The sequence below is a fragment of the Balaenoptera musculus genome, chromosome 2 (assembly GCF_009873245.2).
Source record: "Balaenoptera musculus isolate JJ_BM4_2016_0621 chromosome 2, mBalMus1.pri.v3, whole genome shotgun sequence".
In the NCBI taxonomy this organism is placed as follows: domain Eukaryota; kingdom Metazoa; phylum Chordata; class Mammalia; order Artiodactyla; family Balaenopteridae; genus Balaenoptera; species Balaenoptera musculus.
Window position 1 is genome coordinate 175,216,737 of NC_045786.1, and position 18,554 is coordinate 175,235,290.

The window sequence follows — 18,554 nt, forward strand, 5'->3', positions numbered from 1 at the left end:
ACACCACCTCCTAACGTCAGTGGATCAACACAACCGAAGAATAGTTATGCTGATGGAAAGTCTGCTGCGGATCAAGCCCGAGGAGCTCTCCCATCGGGGCTGCATTGTCAGAGCCCAGAACAGACAGGAGGGAAGAGTGGTACTTCCTACACCCAAGATTAAAGCTTCAGAAGAGAACTGACATAACGCCCCTTCACTCACAGTGCATCGGTCAGGACCTGTCTGGTGACCGGCCGGACCGCAGGGTGGCCGGTGACCTGCCGGACCGCAGGGTGGCCGGTGACTGGCCGGACCGCAGGGTGGCCGGTGACCTGCCGGACCGCAGGGTGGCCGGTGACTGGACCGGCCGGACCGCAGGGTGGCCGGTGACCTGCCGGACCGCAGGGTGGCCGGTTGACTGGCCGGACCGCAGGGGTGGCCGGTGACCGGCCGGGACCGCAGGGTGGCCGGTGACCTGCCGGACCGCAGGGTGGCCGGGGCAGAGAATCCTCACCCTGCGTCGAGTGGTCTATGTGAGTGTCCATCACAAAGCATCATCCCCACAGCCTAGAATTCAGGGAACAGGAGAAAATGGAACAAGAAAAAAAATCCAGGGGCTTCCCTGGTGGTTCAGTGGTGAAGAATCCGCCTGCCAATGCAGGGGACACGGGTTCGAGCCCTGGTCTGGGAAAATCTCACATGCCGCAGAGCAACTAAGCCTGTGTGCCACAACTACTGAGCCTGCGCTCTAGAGCCCGCGAGCCACAGCTGCTGAGCCCACATGCCACACACTACTGAAGCCCGTGGCCTAGAGCCTGTGCTCCGCAATGAAGAGTAGGCCCCTGCTTGCCACAACTAGGGAAAGTCCGTGTGTAGCAATGACGACACAACACAGCCAAAAATAAAAAAAAATAAATAAATTTATTAAAAAAAAAAAAAAAAAAAGGAAGGAATGAAGAGAGCAGCCGAAGGGAGGAAAGAAAGCCAAATCCAAAACAAAAACAAAGAGAAGGGCTATTCTAAAGGCCACTGTCTGCGGGGGGGCAGGGGCATGGGTTAGGGCTGGGGGTGAAAGGGTCCTGTATTCAGAGAGTCCTGGTCCGGGGTGGTGGTGGGATGGGCAGGCGGAGGCAAGAAGTCCTTGCTGGGGACCCAGGCTGAGCACTAGCAAACTATAGCCAGGCCTGCCTTTTCAGGAAGCCCAGTAAGCCGCCCACCTGCATTCTCCAGGATGGGGGTCCTAGCTGCCTCCATTTCCCAGCCTCCCTTGCAGCTAGATGCAGCCATGTGACTAAGTTCTGAATCATGAGACATAAATGGAAGTGCCCTGTGGGACTTCCAGGATGTCTCCTCTGGGATATCCCTTATGCTCTGCTAGGAACATGAGGTGATGGCTGAGCTCCAGACAGCAATTATGGGGCCATGAGGCTGCCAGTCCAACCTAGGGATTGGGAGCTGAGAGCTGGAGGACTGGCTCCTGATGGCCGTGGAACCAATACCATCCCTAGGCTGCCAGCCCAGAATCTGGTCCGGTGTGTGATGGAGAAAAACAATGTTCAAGCCCTGGTTCCTTCAAGTCAAGAGTCCTCGGTGGTTTGCAACACAAACTAACTCAGATGCATAAGCCTGTGACTTGGGGTTGGATGGTGGAGAGGGATTTTTCTCTGGATGTGAAAAGTTTTCAGCCCCCACCCCCTGGCTGGCCCCACCCAGCTCCAGATGTCTGTCAAGGGCGCGGAGGGAGGTACTCAGGAAGAGAAAGGAAGTGGCCAGAAGGGGAAGCGAAAGCGGCAGGCTGCAGAGAGGAGGCAGGTGGGACCTGATCGGGCGCCTCGCTGGCGAGCTGAGGGCCTGCGTCTGTGGCAAAGCCAAGATGAACGCCAAGGCAGGACCCCCAGAGGTAAGTGCCAGTGAGGCCGGATGGGAGAGTCAGGCCAAAGGCCCTGAGAAGGGGACTTTGGTCCACTGCCCCCTGGCCCCGTGCTGCCAGCAGCCCTGGGCCCAAAGGGTCATAAAGTCTCCAGCTGGGCCTGCAGAGCACCCATTCCTCCTCCGGTTTGTGCAGCCAGGACCACCAGGGCCTCGGGGTCTCCTAGAGAGTCAGAGCAGGCCCTCCCTCCGCCCAGCCTGGGCCGGGCAGCTGTGCCACATGCCCTGCACGGCAGGAAGTCTCACCCTTCACCCATGACCTCCGATGCCTGCAGGGTCCCACGGCTGCCCAACACAGGGCTGGGGGGGAGCTCAGAGCTGTCGCATGGGAGTCTCCCAGCCCGTCACGGCCCTGAGATGCCAGCGCTAGTGGGTCATCCTCGCCCAACAGCCAGCCCCACCCCTGGACATACAGGGTCCCCAGGGCTGCAGCTGCCCAGAGCCCCCCTGGACGGCTGGCCTCCCCAGGCCCCTGTAGTTCCCAAGGGGATGGGTGGCCCGGCAGGTGCCTCGGCCGTGCTCCGAGTCCCAGATGGGGCCGTGGGGGCAGGGCTGCCGCGCTCCAACCTTCCTGTCTGCCTGGGGCCCCGGGTGGTGCAGCAGGGGCAGCGTCTGTCCAAGGATGGCCCTGGGGCCCCGCCCAGGACTGCATCCCGATTGCCTCTCCTGCGGGTCAGTGAAGGGGCCTGGGACCTGTTCACCGTGAAGGCCTGATGTGGCCCGGAGCCCTCCCTGGGCAGGGAGGGGAGTGGCAGGCCCCCAAGAGCTCCTCTGCGGCGTGCGGGTGGGGAAGCACCCTGACTCCCCTCTATGGGGGCTCCTGGCAGGGAGGGGTGCCGGGCCTCGGGCACTCTGCCTGAGTCCCCCCTCTCACTCTGCTTTCTGGGGCCCCCGCCACCCGGTAATGGTTCTGGCTCAGGGCAGACGCAGCCCCCGGGCCCAGCTCTTGTGGCCGCCCCTTCCCCACACTGAGGCGGGCCAGCGGTCCTGTGGAAGGACACCTGCTCCCTGGGCCCCAGTGCCTGGCCAAGCTGCACTCGCAGGCAGGCAGCGCAGCCCCAGGCCCCAGGCTGCAGGGGGCCACTTCCCACCAAGGCCAGGAGGGAGGGCTGCACCCACCCCTCACGGTTGGCTGGCCGGGCGGGGCGGGGGGGGATCTCTGTCGCTGCGCGTGGGCCCCTCCCTGCACTCCGGGGCGGGCGTGCTGAGATCGGGGGCATCCCCCTCACGGCGGCATTGGAGGTGCTTTGGGGAGGAGCCCAACTCCAGCCGGGGCCCAGCCGGCCTGGCTTCCAGACTCCTCGTGGAGTGACCACTCAGAGGGGACGAGACGCATCCTCCGTCCCCAGCTGGCTGCAGAGTCCTGCTTCACAGGGAGAGCCCCGCTGCCAGCATCAGGGGTCCCGACTCAGCCCCAGCCCCCTGAACAGCAACACTCTGTCAGTGCCGGGTCTCCCCAGCCAGGACAAGGGCTGCTGCCCGGCGCCCAGGAGGGGCTGCAAGGGGCCAGGCCGGGGGGGCCCAGCCCGGGAAGGGAAGCAGCTATTTATAGGCCAGCCTTGAGAGGGCCAAGCTGGAGAGCAGAAATGGCATCAGACTCGTTGAGGTGTGACTGAAACAAGGAACTGAGATTCAGACACCCACATGCCCGCCGAGAGGGGTCCAAGAGGGAGAACAGCGGGTCACGTGTGTCCCGGGAAACCGACCGGGGGCGCACACACACACACATGCACGCACACATGTACACGCACCAGTGATGGGCAAGGGACTCGCCAGCTTCAGGCCGGGCTGTGGTGAGGGTGCGACCGTGGGCAGGAGTGGTGGCTGTAGGGGTCCCCACGAGGTGGTGGCCCTGGTGCCCAGCTGCCCAGGCACCGTGGAGCCACTGCAGCCGGGCCTGGAGCTGTGGGTGACGCCAGGTCACCCCAAGCAGGTGCAGAGGCCTCTGCAGAGCGCATCGGTGACTCCTGCGTGGCCCCGATCCACGCCACCCCACAGCCCACGGGACAGGGAGGCCCGCACAGCAGGACTTGGGGACCTGACGGAGGGGGCTCAGCAGCCTCACAGGACCCCTGGGCCAGAGTGGCAAGGACAGAACTAGCCACGGGGGAACTGGGGCACCTTGACGGGTGGGCTGCTCGGCACCGGCCACATGCCCTGTCTCGGGGGACCTGGGAAGATGGCCAGTGACCGTGCGGGCCCGGGCTGGGCCCCGGCGGTGGGCTCGGGCCTGCGTGGCCCCATCCGCGCCAGCCCCGCCCGGCTGCAGGCCTGGCCTCCCTGGCAGCAGGGACGGCCTGTCTCAGCACTGGAGAGGCCGTCAGGCCCGCCCGGAAGAGCGCGGCCACGCCCCGGGGACCCCGTGGTGACGCCCTCCTCCGGTTGCAGGTGCGGGGGACTCTGGCCCTGCTGTGCCTGAGCGCTGTGACCCTCACCTACGTGCTGTGGCAAGTGCTCTCTTCCTCCACCTGGCGCCACGTGCGCCCCGAGGAAGGGCCCACCGCGTCTTGGGGCCTTGGCTCCAGCCTGGCCTGGGCGCCCCTGGGAGGGGAGGCCTGGCGGCGTCAGCAGAACGACTCCTGCCGGTGAGTGAGCCGCGAGGTCTCCAGGGTGGCCGGCGCGTCGCTGCTCCAGGCCGCCGCCTGCCTTCCCCCTGGGGCGCCCCACAGGGACCAGCATCGCCCTCTGCCACCTCCTGTTGGAAGAGGCAGGTTCTGGGGAGGGCGGGCTGTGAGGCAGGGGGCGTGGTCGGGGGAGGGGGAGAAGCCCCGAACTGTACGGGCCGGAGTCGGGGCGGGGGACGGGGACGACTTGGGGTGCTCTTTGCAGCAAACGCAGGCGGCCAGCCAGGGACTCCAACAAGGCCGCTAGCCCCGGTCCTACCTGGGCCGAGGTGGCACCATCGCAGCCCTTCCACCTGGGGTGGAGTCGCAGCGCCCGCCCCTCCCGCCCCGCTGTGGGGTCCTGGGATCCCAGCACACCCCCAGCCTACCCCCAACCCCCACTGGCCCAGCCCTCCCCTCTGGGCCAGCCCGGGCGTCTCCAAGGGCCTCCACAGCTGCAGGAGCCCAGACCCAACACCTCTGCCGGGCTCCGCAAGCGACAGCCCCGAGCAGACAGCGCCTGGGCTTGGGGGGGCCTGGGCCCCATCTGCCCTGCTCTCAGGCCCCCCACTCAGGCCCCTCCCCGGGGCGCTCCTGGGTGTCCGGCCTGCCCTGCCCGGTCTGGCCTGCGGCCCCCTCCCTGCACCCTCCCGCTTGGCTGGGCGGGGTGGAGCAGGTGATGCGAGGCTGGCTGGTGGCTCCCGCGCTCACACCTGGCACCTCCCTCCGCAGGCTTGTCCTCGTGGAAAGCATCCCCCAGGACCTGCCGCCTGCAGCAGGCAGCCCGTCTGCGCAGCCCCTGGCCCAGGCCTGGCTGCAGCTGCTGGACGCCGCCCGGGAGAGTGTCCACGTGGCCTCCTTCTACTGGTCCCTCACGGGGTCCGACACGGGGGTCAATGACTCGTCTTCCCAGCTGGTGCGCCACCCGTCCCCCGAGTCGGAGGCTGTGGGCCGTCCAGGGGCCAGGCACACAGCAAGCCCGGCGGGCAGCGCATCTGTCTGACCGAGCTGTGGGCAGTCAGAGGCGGCCTCCTGGGGAAGACTGGGCCCTTCCTGGTGGGATGGGGCTGGCCTCTCACCGCTGGCCTGCTCTCGCAGGGAGAGGCCCTTCTGCAGAAGCTGCAGCAGCTGCTGGACAGAAACGTTTCCCTGGCTGTGGCCACCAGCACCCCGACACTGGTCCGGAACTCCACCGACCTGCAGGTCCTGGTGGCCCGAGGTAGGTTCCTGCCGTCCTGGGCCTGGGGACGGGAGAGAGCAGTGGGGCTGCCCGGGAGGGGGAGTCCGGGAGCCCAGGGCTGCAAGCGCCTTCAAGTGGGCTTCCCCGGGGGCCAGTTCCAGGGAGCCGGACGTGTCATTTCCCAGGGGGCAGAGCACAGGGTGGTCTCCGGGCCTTGCTGAGCCCAGACGCTTCAGCCTGTGGGTGGCGGCTTGGCCTGGAGCCAGAGGCAGCAGGGACAATCCTCACAGAGCCGGGCTGCCTGGAGGGACCCCCAGCTGGTCAATGCCTCAGTTTTCCCACCTGTAAAATGGGAATAACAACATCAACTGAGTAGGACTGCTGTGAGGAGAAAGGAATCCACCCACCTGCAAAGAAAGAGCTGAGAATCTGGCTCAGCACGAAGCGAGTTCACCACACTGTCCTGCACCCTCGTCAGGCGCCCAGGTGCGACATGTGCCCATGGGAAGGCTCACCGGCGGCGTTTTGCACTCCAAGTTCTGGGTCGTGGATGGGCGGCACGTCTATGTGGGCAGTGCCAACATGGACTGGCGGTCACTGACACAGGTGAGTCCCCGAGCCCCGAGTGGGGAGGCCCCATGTCCCCATGCGGGCAGTCACCCTGGGGGAAGTGGCCATGTCTGTAACATCGCTGTGGTAGAAACACCCAGAGACTGGTTACCGGATTCAAACGGCACTGAACTCCTGCTGCGGAAGGCCATTTAACCGCCCGGAAAGATGCTCAGGTCACCTTATCCGGGAAATCATGCAGACAAAGCACGATCCCTTCTAGGGAAAGCAGTGCTTTAACCATGAGTCAAAACGGTGACAGCAGCTGTCATCTAGCAGTGGAGAATGATTTGTTTTTTCGTTCTTCTCTGGGCATTTATGCGTTTTCTATTGTCTTTTGGTAATAAACACGTATTGCCCTTGGAATACAATGTTCAAGGAAAACAGGGACCCGCAGGGCACCCCACCCCATGGCTTCCCCCAGCGCACCATCTGCCACGGATTCTCGCGGGGGGGGGGTGGGGGGGGGGTGTATGCTGCTGTGGGCCGGCTGCCGAGCCGGGGGCCGCACCTGCCCGGCACCCCCGGCCCGGGGGGCCCACACGGCCCCAGAGGGGCCCCTCCCGCAGCGCTGCCCCGGTCCCTGCAGGTGAAGGAGCTCGGCGCCATCATCTACAACTGCAGCCGCCTGGCCCAGGACCTGGAGAAGACCTTCCAGACCTACTGGGTGTTGGGGGTGCCGAAGGCTGTCCTCCCCAAACCCTGGCCTCGGAACTTCTCCTCCCACATCAACTGCTTCCAGCCCCTCCGGGACTACTTTGACGGGGTGCCCACCACTGCCTACTTCTCGGTAAGGGTGGTCACAGGGGCCGACTGGAGCCCCTGCTCTCCTGGCTGGCCAGAGGCACAGGGAGCCCCGCCCACCCTGGGCCTGGCCTGCAGACACCTCAGAGTCTGCTAGGTCCTCGGGGCCACGGCTCCGGGAGCCAGCGCCGTGGACGGCACTGCGGCCCCAGGGTGAGGGGCAGGCCCGGCCCCAGGAGAGGACGCGGTCATCATCATCCACGAGAGACAGGCAACCTGAGTGCTTGTGGGGGTCGTCCTGTGGCCCTGGGGGCCTCCAAGCACACTGTTGGATGGGGTCTGACTCAGGCCCAGGGAGGGTGGGGGGAGGACCCGTGCATCAGGCAATTCTGTCACTCTGCGGGGAGGAGAGGGGGACTGAGGGGCGGGCAGTCATGCCCACCAGCCACGACCCTCCCTCAGGGTACACGGCAGCTGCCCCAGTGCTGGGCTACAGTGGAGACCCTGCCTCGGAGGCAGGGACGCTTCCCCAGACGTGGGGGCCCAGGCTGAGCCGCGCGGGCAGCTTCCTCCGGAGTCAGGCCAGCCCGGGGCCCCTGTTCAGACCCGACGTCTTGTCTTCCTCCTGGTTCCCAGTGCTGGAGGGTGGGTGCACCGTGGCGTCACGGGTCCAAGAACCCAGTGGCTCAGAACCGGGTGGGCAGTGCCCTCAGGGACCTCTCTGCCCGCACAGGCATCGCCGCCCGCACTCTGCCCCCACGGCCGCACCCGGGACCTGGACGCGCTGCTGGCGGTGATGGGGGGCGCCCGGGAGTTCATCTATGCCTCGGTGATGGAGTATTTCCCCACCACACGCTTCACCCACCCCGCCAGGTAGGCCGGGCGGGAGCCGGGCAGCCCCGGACGGGGGAGGCCCCTCTGCCCGTGGGCAGCTCCTGGCCTGTCTCCTCGCCCGCCAGGACCCCTGCCCACTCGGGGCGTGTGGGCAGGGCCCGGTTGACCTGAGGACCCTGACCCTCCCCCGCACCCCTCCCCAGGTACTGGCCGGTGCTGGACACGGCGCTGCGGGCGGCGGCCGTCGGCAGGGGCGTGCGCGTGCACCTGCTGGTCAGCTGCTGGCTTAACACGGACCCCAGCATGTTCCCTTACCTGCGGTCCCTGCAAGCCCTCAGCAACCCCGCGGCCAACGTGTCCGTGGACGTGGTGAGGACCCACCCCCTGGCCGGGCCGGGAAGCAGCCTCCCTGTTGGCTGACACGCCCTCTCTGTTCCCCCAAGAAAGTCTTCATTGTGCCCGTGAGGAACCACTCCAACATCCCCTTCAGCAGGGTGAACCACAGCAAGTTCATGGTCACGGAGAAGGCGGCCTACATAGGTGAGCAGGGGTGAGGGCTGCGGGCAGGGGCTCGGGACCCGAGTCCTTGTGGGCTGCGGAGCGAGCGGACACCAGCAGAGGGCACACAGGCCCGCAGAAGGGATCGTGTCGCCCGGGCGGTGGCCAGGCCAGGGTGCTGAAGGGGGCGCTGTTCTCCGTCCAGCGCGGACCCCGGGCGGGGACCTGCTGACGGGCTCAGGCCTTCCCCCATGGAGGCAGGTGGGGACCCCTGGCACCGAGCCCCCCGAGCACTGAGTCCGTGGGCTGCTGGGGTGCAGTCCCTCACGTGAAGAGCGGGCTGCACTCGGCGCCAGAGAGGCTGCAGGGCTGGAGTCGGACCACGGCAGAGTGGCCGCTGGGGCCATCGGGCTGGGCCAGGCAGCAGAGGACCCCCCCGTGCGGCCCAGTAACCCAGCGTCTCCGCCCACAGGCACTTCCAACTGGTCCGAAGATTACTTCAGCAGCACCTCGGGTGTGGGCCTGGTGGTCAGCCAGAGGGCCCCCAGCACCCAGCCAGGGGTGACAACCGTGCAGGAGCAGCTGCGGCAACTCTTTGAGCGAGACTGGAGTTCCCGCTACGCTGTAGGCCTGGACGGACAGGCCCAGGGCCAGGACTGTGTTTGGCAGGGCTGACGTCCAGCCCTTCCTGGCTGCGGAGCCCCACTGCTCCCGACCAGGCTTCCCTGCCTGGCCCCCAGTCTGGACCCCGAGCAGCTCCATCCACACAAGCCCTGGTCAGGGACAGGACTGCCCAATGCAGGGCAGGCGCAAACTGTTTGCTCTCCAAATCTAGACCCTCTTAAAGCCCCACCTCCTCCAGGGAGCCCTCCAGGATGCCCTCCCTGGCTCCCACAGAGCCGCAATTCCTGCCCACACACGGAGCCTTTACAATACTGTGTGCCTCCCTGTTTCTCCTGTGAGTCCTGGGTCAGGTTGCGTCCCACCTTCTCAGCCCCAGGCTGGAGTTCAGCCTCTACCCACCTGCGAGGCGCCTGTGTCCACGAGGCCACATTGAGGCGGGGCTGGGCTTCCGCCATGCGAGCCCCTGACTCTTGCCAGCATCCAGCCTCCTGCCCACAGGAACCCAGAGACAGAGCAGGGGGCGGGGCTGGGCCTGGGGTGGGCCCAGGTCTGATGGGTGCGGGGCTAGTGCCTGGGGTGGGCCCAGGTCTGATGGGGGCGGGGCTGGTGCCTGGGCAGGGCATGGGGGCGTGGGGTCGGGGGGAGGCCTGATGGGGGCAGGGCTGGCGCCTGGGGTGGTGGGCCCAGACCTGTAGAGGCCAACCTGCTCGTGGCACCCAGTCCTGGTGTATAAGGGGCCAGGAACCGGGCGGTAGAGTTGTAGAGTGGAGAGGACCTGGGTTTGAGCTGGCAGGAGGGTGACACCAGCCAGGATGGGGTTTGGATGCAGCCCCATTGGAGCTCACCCTCTCTTGGGACTCGCCCAGCACCTGCCCTGCAGAGGCAGGAGCTGAATCCTGGTCTGACAACTTGGTTCTGCTAGGAATGCTGGGTCAGAAGCCTGTCTCGGCCCTGGCCTCGCCACTTCCTGGTTTCTGACCTCGGCTTCAGAGCCCACCTGCCCTCGCAGAGGCCCCCAGGGCACCCGAGGCTAGAGCTGGGGGCTGGCTCAATGTCCAAGAGACCCTGGCCGCTGAGGGAGCTGAGTGAGTGGACCCCAGGCCGCTGCTCCCCTGCCCCCACGTCATCTTGGCCCCAGAGAGACCTGGCTGGGTTACTGTTGGACGCCTTTGACATGAGTGTCCTCGTCTGCGAGGAAGATCCCCAAACCCAGCCTGTCTCCCTGCCCAGACCCGCGGGGATCTGGAGAGAGTGCCACGGCTCCAAGCGGCCTGAGAGGCGCCCAGGGCCTCTGGGAGCTGGTCTGTGCGTGAGCTGCCCCTGGCGGCACCCCGCTCCCACCGCAACTGTGCTGCAGGGCAGCACCCCAGCAGCAGCAGACCCCAGGCCCTCTGCTGCTTAGGCTGATCAGCCGTGGTCCAGGAGGGCTCTGTGCGCCAGGCTATGGCGGGGCAACAGGGCGAAAGGCCGCAGCCAGTGCAAGGCCCACTTCACACACTGTGGGTCTGGGGTCCACACCTCAGTGGCAGCCTCAAAGGCCTCCAAAGCAGACCCCCATCACAGGAGGCCCAGCTTGATGAGGCATGAGAGGCCCCAGGGACCCCTTCTGGGGTGTGGGGGACAGACCCTGCCTCCTGGGACCCTGGAACCCAGGCCCTTGTGTGACCCCTCCCTCGAGGGAGGGCACCAGCTACCTCGCCTGCGACAGGTAGAATGCAGAGGTGGTTATGTGACATGAGGTGGTAACAGCATCTTGCGGGGGGCCGACCCTTGCTGGTTTGATGAAGGAAACTCCCGTGAGCTGTCCTACGGAGAGGCCCGCAGGGCAGGGCCCCAGGAGTGGCCTCCAGCCTCCAGCCAGCAAGAAACAGGGCCCCAGGACGCACCCAGCCTGCACCCAGCAGCCTTGTGAGTTTGGGAAGTGGTTCCTTCCCCCGTTGAGTCTGGAGATGAGACGGCAGCCCGGCCAGTGCCTTGATGGCGGCCTCACAGGACCCGGCTAAGCTGTGCTTGGACTCCTGACCCACAGAGACTGGGGGATCATAAATGTGTGTTGTTTCAAGCCACTCATTTGCGGTGATGTTGGCACAGTGCAGGTGGCTCACGCACGTTGTCACACAGAGCAGGGGCCACATGGAAGGTGGAAGGGCCTGTGCTGTCAGCGGCTCCCCACGGGCTGACAGCTGCCTGCTCGGCCCCCAGCCGAGGCTACGGTATCTCATGCCTTGACTCTGGGTTCGGAGAGGAATGACACCCACGGAGCCAGGCGGACCCCCACCGCAGTGCTCCCAGGGGGCTGTGCTCCCCACGTCGCTCTGATGGGCAGGGCGAGGCTGGGGCTGCGAGAGGCTGCTGCGGCCTCCTTGACTGCGGGACCCAGTCCCCACTGAGCTTTCCCTCCCCCCGCCCCGCCTTCCAGAGGGTTCCACATCCCCTACCTCGGGGGACCCCCAGCCGGCCACGGGAGATGGGACTTCCCACGGTGGCCAGGGGGAAGGACCCAGCCTCCCAGGCTCTCTCAGGGCAGCACGGGGAGGGGGGTTGGGGGGGGCAGCCTTGGCAGCAGCAAGATGCCCTCTGGGCCCAGCGTCCCCCCCCCGCCGCCGCCCCCGCCCTGCTCTTCTTCCTGTAGCCTCAGCCATGAGGGCAGCCCCTCCTCTCCGAGCAGAAGGGAGGTGGGCCAGGCTCCAGCTCCCCCTCCGAGCGCCTCATGCCCACGGGCCCCTGAGGGGCGTCTGAAGGCAGCCGGGAGGAGATCTGACCCCTGGAAGTTTGTAGGAAACTCCTTCAACCTTGTTCTGAATCTGCTTCCCGTGGGCTGCTTGGGGAGGAGGGCCACCACGGCAAAGGAAGCCTCTGAGAGGGGCCCCCATCGTGGCCCAGGACCCAGCTACCCATCCCCCGCCCCCGAGGCCAAGGGCCCCTCTGCGTGCTGTCCCTGCTCTGCCCACCACCCACGCCTTGCGCTGCCTCCCAGCTGGGGGTGGGGGGGGGTGTCTGTGTCCCCGGCCACACTGTGGACTCCTGGGCCCTCGCCTTCTTCCTCTTGGTCTCTCGCAGCCGCTGGCTCAGAGGAGGGTCTGGACAGACAAACGGATGAGTGAGCCGCCCTTGACTCTGCTTTCCAGAGCAACCTAGGAGCGTTTAGGACAGAGCGCGTGGGGGGAGAGCGGGGCTGAATTCCAACGCAGAACAGAACACCTCGCAGTCATCACTGGGGAAGCAGCACTTCCTTTATTGCCCGTCCAGGGTCCAGGGAGCAGCCAAATAAGTCCCGTCTGCAGCCTGGCGGCGGCGGGTACACTGAGGGGCCGGGCACGTGGGGGGGTGCCGGCGGGCAAGCGGACGCCCACAGACGTCTCGTGGGAACTCACGGCCGTCTGAACGGCCTCTGCTGGCTCGCCCGCCCCCAGCCCAGGGCGCGTGCATCGTCACACAACCCATCCCAAAGCTTGCGCGGCGAGACATCCAACAGCAGAGTGAGCTGGTTCTAAGCGAGCAGGGAAGGGGGTTTCCTGGAATATGCCGGACTCCGCCGGAAACAGGGAAACTACCGTCCCCAGGAAGCAGCAGCAGGACAGGAGCTGAACCCCAAACGACTTCTGCACCCACAGCCGTCACAGCCCCTTCTGCAAGCAGCAGCTGTGTTCGCGAGGGCCTCGCGGGCCGGGATCTCGAGGAACACGTGTCTAATGAGGACCCTCAGGAGCACAGGGCCTCGTGGGGAGTCCGGACGCCGCCTCTGCTGCCGAGGTTCTGGGGCGCCGGCACGTTTGGGGCCCCGCTCTGGGAGGGCTGTGTGAGGGTGGGGCCCCGCCGCACTCAGGCACCTCTGCTCCGCTCTCGGTGCTGTGAATCAAGGTGGACACACGCGCCCTCACGGTGGCGGCTTCGCAGGGCCTCCTTTCGTCTGTCCGTCTGTCCTCACTTGGTGGTGGGCCCGGGTGCAGGTTCATCCCGCCCTCTGGGTCCTGCTCCAGCAGGCCCAGCTCCGTCCTTGCTGTGGACGTGGTCACCGCTCTGGCGCCTGGCCTGGCGCCCTCAGTCTCCGCCGGCTCCCCGGCCCCCTTGTCCTCTGGGGAGAAGCTTTCTGGGGCATCGAAGAACGTGACCGCTTGTTCTTGGAGTTTTTGCTCTGCCAGAGCTGCCTCGTCTTCAGAGCTTTTGCTTTTCTCGGTGTGAGAGGAGGAGAACCCTAATTTGGGAAATCGAAACCAGCCCGCCTTCTCGGGCTTCTTAGGTGGCTCTGCCTCGGGCCGTGCCCCAGGCTGTGTCTGGACGGGAGCCGACCAGCGGGCTTCATCTTTGGAATGAGCACGTGTCTCTTCTGCAGAGGAAGAAAACCCAGTGCTCGGAAGCCAGAACCTGAACAGCCCGGAAGATCTTTTACCCTCTGGTTTCTCTTCTGGAGCCCTGCCTTCCTCTGCCAGGGAGGCAGCTGCCTCCCGGCTCTCGTCTTCAGGGGGAAATTCGAGAATTTCTGCAGCCTCCTCGTCGTCCGAGCAGCTGTCGGCACCCTGGTGGCCAGAGTGCACTTTGGGCGTGAATGTTGGCCGTCCAGGCACGTTGACACTGGACGAGATCACTTCAAACGGTTCTCCGGTGTCCGGCTGCAGATCTCCAGAAGCGGGGTCTGCTCCCGGGGTAGCTTGTTTGGAAGCCTCCTGCAGGCCCTCCCTCAGCCGGGAGTCTCGGACACGCACCTGCATGCGGGGCTCCGGCATCGTCACCTTTAGCAACGAGAACCCATAAGAAGCCGTTTGGGTCTCGGAGGCGGGGATCTCCAATTGCCGCACGACCCGGGTGGAAATAGCCTCGGGTCCTGAGAGGTCAGCCAACTCTGCCGTCACCCCGCTGTGGACGGCGACCTCGGGGCTCTCGCCCTGCGCGTGCTGAGTGCGCATTCTGACCTTGGAAATGGGGGAAGCTTCCGGGGAGAAGTCAAGGGTCATGGGCTGCTCCCCGGGGGTCCCAGCACCTGCCTTCAGGATGCTGGCACCCCAGACTCCCGGGCTTTCCTCGTGCAGGGCGTGGGCAAGGCTGCTCGCTGGGCACCGCACTTCTGTCACGGCGGGGATAAAGATGTCAGCCTCGGAGCTGGGGTCAGGAAAGGCGAACCTTGGCACGCTTATCCTGGGCAGTTTGGCAGTTACCACGGAGCCTTCCCAGGGCTGACCCATGTTAACGACAGAAACCTGGGACGGCCCGTCGGTCCTTGACGCCTTCAGTTTAATGGGGCCTTCAGGCTGGGAGGACCGTTCCTCTGCCCTCCCCTCCCCCGCAGCAAGGTCCAGTCCTGCAGGCCCAGCAGGAGGAGCCGTGCCCATTTCTCCCAGTGGAGCCTGGGTTCCTGAAAGTCTGCCGCTGGGCATCTGAAGAGGCAGGGAGCCTTCGCCTGGACGGACCCTGACCTCGGAAGGGGAAAGGTCCGCAGCGGGCACCCCTGCAGCAGAGAGGTGCGGCTCTGAGCCTTTTTCCTCAAGGTTTCTCTTTAGAATGTCTGGGTCTGCGTAGGACACGAGCTCCGCAGCTGCCTCGTCTGCCCCTGCCTCTGGGGGCTGCAGGGACATAGCTTCTTCCACCTCTGACCCAGGAACCCCCTGACCCTTGACTGGAGCTGGCCTTTCTCCTTCCCTCAGTGCGCTGGCGGCAGGCGCGGGCACTGGCGCCCCCCGAGCCCCAGCCGCCCCCCTCTCCTTGGCGGGGCGCCGGATGCTGGGCAGGCGGAGCGCGGGCATCCTGAACCAGCCCCCAGGCGAGGCCGCGGTCTCCACCGCAGGAACGTCCACATTTGCTGGGCTGCAGGACGGCTGCTGGGGGTCTCCTACTGAGGGGGCCGTCGCCTCGCCGAGAGGCTGGCTTGCCGAGCCGTCCCGAAGCCCGTGCCCTTGGCTGCTGTGTCCCAGAGACGGAGGGCCACCAGCAGACGAGCTCACCCCCACCTTGGCCTTGCTGGGTCTGAGGTCGGGTCTGGCAAAGTCCAAAAGGGGAGCGGGGGCCTGTGGCAGATGGAGGTCCGCGCCCGCTCCTTCTGGGGGGCCGACCACCGTGCCGGTGCCCCCAGCACCAGCTGCACCACCAGCCCTCTCTGTGGCACGGGCGCCACCGCCCACCGGGGGCCTAGAGCGTGGAGCAGCGGGGTCTCCCCGTGGCAGGCCGGGCCCTCCCTCTGGAGCGGGCACTGTGGGAGGTGCGTGTTCCAGCACGGCGCAGCCAGGCGACTTCATGCCTCTCCCCTCTCCGTCCTTGTCTGGAAGCGCGTCCACTGCCACCTCCGCTGCAGACACAGGATGCCCAGGGGGCACGCCCTTGGGACCCGTGTCCACAGCCACGCCGAGCTCTGCGGCGTCCAGGCTGCGTTCAGGGTCCCCTGGGGGCACCGTCCCCTTCTTTGGGGACCACATGAATGACGGAAGCTTGATCCACGGCATTTTTAAGGGACTGTCTTTCCCTCCACGTTCAGTATCTTTAGCTGGGGTCTCACCTGCAGCCACTGCCGACGGCCCCGCGCTGCGCGGCACAGCTGTGGAGTCCAGGCCCCGGGCAGGGCCAGTAGTGGATAGAGAGGGGGCACAATCCCCGGCACTGGCCTCCACCTCTGCATCGGCTGCTTCTGGGACAGAAAACCCGAACTTTGGTGGATGAAACTTAGGAAAACTCACCCGACCGTACGATGCAAGAAACATGGGGTCCACAGGGCCTGCGGGACGGTCAGTCTGGGACACTGCAACTCTCTCCTGGGTTGGGAGACGGGCAGAACTTTCTGTGCTGGGAAGATGGGCATCGTTCTGGGAACAAGGGGCTGCTTCCAGAGGGAGCTCCGGGGGGACGGCGGCTCCGGGGAGAGTCACCTGGTATTTTGTGAGTATGATGCCCTCGGCAGGAGACAGAGAGGCAGGCTCGGCATGGGTACCACTGAGATCAAGGCTGCCAGAAAAACCAGGCCAACCCAACCAGGGAAGAGGCACGGACGGCTCCCTGGTGGCCGAATCCTGCGTCAAAGATCCACCACCACTAAATTCTGAGAAGGTGACAGAGGTACTTGGGGGCAGAGAAACCCCAAAATTAACATCTACTGGTGCAGAACTTTTGAAGGATTTGCCAGATGAAGAGAAGAATTTGGGAATTTTAAAATGTGATTTTTTGATTTGGATATTACCTCCGCCTTCCATTTTAATGTTTCTAACTCTGGCGGCCACCTCTTTGTCTCCAAGGGACACGTCGCCCTCCAGCTTGCTGCCCGCGGCCTGGGTGTCCACCTCCATGCTGGGCAGTGACACCTCCACGCCGGGGGCCGTCACCTCGCCCTTGTCATCCTTCAAGTCCACTTTGGGCCCCTTGATGTCCACCTGGGGGGCCTTGATGTCCACCTTGGGCACCTTGATGCTGGGCATCTGCACCCTGGGCAGGTGGCCCTTGAGCCCGATTCCCGTTGCTGCTTCCTTGGGCTCCGCTTCGGGAAGATGGCCCTCCGGGAGCTTCACGCCCACCTCAGCAGCCTTGACGTCCAGCTCGGCGGAGGGCTGCTCGATGCTGAGGTCACTGGTCTTCACGTCGGCCTGCAGAGAGGGCCGGGTCACTTCGGCCTGGGCCTTGGGCACGGACACCTCCACGGCGGCCTCGACGGACTTGCTGGGCGCTGACACCTCAAAGGACGGCATCTTGAACTTGGGCATTTTGAACTGGCTGTCTCTGGCGGCCACCTCCTTGTCCCCCATGGACACGTCGCCCTCCAGCTTGCTGCCCGCGGCCTGGGTGTCCACCTCCACGCTGGGCAGCGACATCTCCACATCAGGGGCCATCACCTCACCCTTGGCGTCCTTCAGGTCCAGTTTGGGCCCCTTGATGTCCACCTTGGGCACCTTGATACTGGGCATTTGCACCTTGGGCGGGTGGCCTTTGAGTCCAATTCCTGCTGCCGCTTCCTTGGGCTCCGCTTCGGGATGGTGGCCCTCGGGGAGTTTCACACCCACCTCGGCGACCTTGACCTCCAGCTCAGCGGAGGGCAGCTCGATGCTGAAGTCACTGGTCTTGACGTCGGCCTGCACCGAGGGCAGGGTCACCTCGGCCTGGGCTTTGGGCACAGACACCTCCACAGCGGCCTCGACGGACTTCCTGGGCGCCGACACCCCAAAGGACGGCACCTTGAACTTGGGCATTTTGAACTTGCTGTCTCTGGCGGCCACTTCCTTGTCCCCAAGGGACACGTCGCCCTCCAGCTTGGTGCCCGCAGCCTGGGTGTCCACCTCCACGCTGGGCAGTGACACCTCCATGTCGGGGGCTGTCACCTCACCTTTGGCCTCCTTCAGGTCTAGTTTGGGCCCCTTTATGTCCACCTTGGGCACCTTGATGCTGGGCTTCTGCACCTTGGGCATGTGGCCCTTCAGTCCAATTCCTGCTGCCGCTTCCTTGGGCTCTGCCTCGGCAATGTGGCCCTCTGGGAGCTTCATGCCCTCCTCGGCGGCCTTGACCTCCAGCTCGGCGGAGGGCAGCTCGATGTTGAGGTCACTGGTCTTGCCGTTGGCCTGCACCGAGGGCAGGGTCACTTCGGCTTGGGCCTTGGGCACGGACACCTCCACGGTGGCCTTGACTGACTTGCTGGGCGCTGACACCCCAAAGGACGGCATCTTGAACTTGGGCCTTTTGAACTTGCTGTCTCTGGCAGCCACCTCCTTGTCCCCAAGGGACACGTCGCCCGCGAGCTTGGTGCCCGTGGCCTGGGTGTCCACCTCCACGCTGGGCAGTGACACCACCACGTCGGGGGCCGTCACCTCGCCCTTGGTGTCCTTCAGGTCCAGTTTGGGCCCCTTGATGTCCACCTGGGGGGCCTTGATGTCCACCTTGGGCACCTTGATGCTGGGCATCTGCACCCTGGGCAGGTGGCCCTTGAGCCCGATTCCCGTTGCTGCTTCCTTGGGCTCCGCTTCGGGAAGATGGCCCTCCGGGAGCTTCACGCCCACCTCGGCAGCCTTGACGTCCAGCTCGGCGGAGGGCTGCTCGATGCTGAGGTCACTGGTCTTCACGTCGGCCTGCAGAGAGGGCCGGGTCACTTCGGCCTGGGCCTTGGGCACGGACACCTCCACGGCGGCCTCGATGGACTTGCTGGGCGCTGACACCCCGAAGGACGGCATCTTGAACTTGGGCATTTTGAACTGGCTGTCTCTGGCGGTCACCTCCTTGTCCCCCATGGACACGTCGCCCTCCAGCTTGCTGCCCAAGGCCTGGGTGTCCACCTTCACGCTGGGCAGCGACATCTCCACATCAGGGGCCGTCACCTCACCCTTGGCCTCCTTCAGATCCAGTTTGGGCCCTTTGATGTCCACCTTGGGCACCTTGATGCTGGGCATCTGCACCTTGGGCAGGTGGCCCTTCAGTCCAATTCCCGCTGCCACTTCCTTGGATTCTGCCTCGGCAATGTGGCCCTCTGGGAGCTTCACGCCCACCTCGGCGGCCTTGACCTCCAGCTCGGCGGAGGGCAGCTCGATGTTGAGGTCACTGGTCTTGCGGTCGGCCTGCACCGAGGGTAGGGTCACCTCGGACGGGGCCTTTGGGCA

At 65.5% G+C, this 18,554-nt stretch overlaps 2 protein-coding genes across 3 annotated transcripts in view; one reads left to right on the top strand and one right to left on the bottom strand.

The window, feature by feature from the left end:
- The first annotated feature begins 1,176 nt into the window (after positions 1–1,176).
- Positions 1,177–9,522, top strand: PLD4 (phospholipase D family member 4). 2 transcript variants are annotated; one of them, XM_036841835.1, is made up of 10 exons: positions 1,177–1,879; positions 4,297–4,493; positions 5,244–5,427; positions 5,610–5,730; positions 6,170–6,297; positions 6,890–7,090; positions 7,778–7,917; positions 8,082–8,247; positions 8,322–8,418; positions 8,849–9,522. In XM_036841835.1, exons 1-10 carry the CDS (start codon positions 1,853–1,855, stop codon positions 9,049–9,051), a joined length of 1,464 nt encoding a protein of 487 aa, XP_036697730.1. In that variant the 5' UTR covers positions 1,177–1,852; the 3' UTR covers positions 9,052–9,522. The 2 variants fall into 2 exon arrangements, with proteins under 2 accessions (XP_036697730.1, XP_036697731.1); XM_036841836.1 differs by lacking the exon at positions 1,177–1,879 and adding an exon at positions 3,587–3,930 and having other exon boundaries at positions 4,290–4,493.
- Positions 9,523–12,215: 2,693 nt separating this feature from the next.
- Positions 12,216–18,554, bottom strand: part of AHNAK2 (AHNAK nucleoprotein 2) — a 33,226-nt gene continuing 26,887 nt past the window's right edge. The window contains 1 exon segment of the mRNA XM_036842075.1: positions 12,216–18,554. Within this exon segment, the coding sequence (XP_036697970.1) occupies positions 12,690–18,554 (5,865 nt within the window). The 3' untranslated portion in view covers positions 12,216–12,689.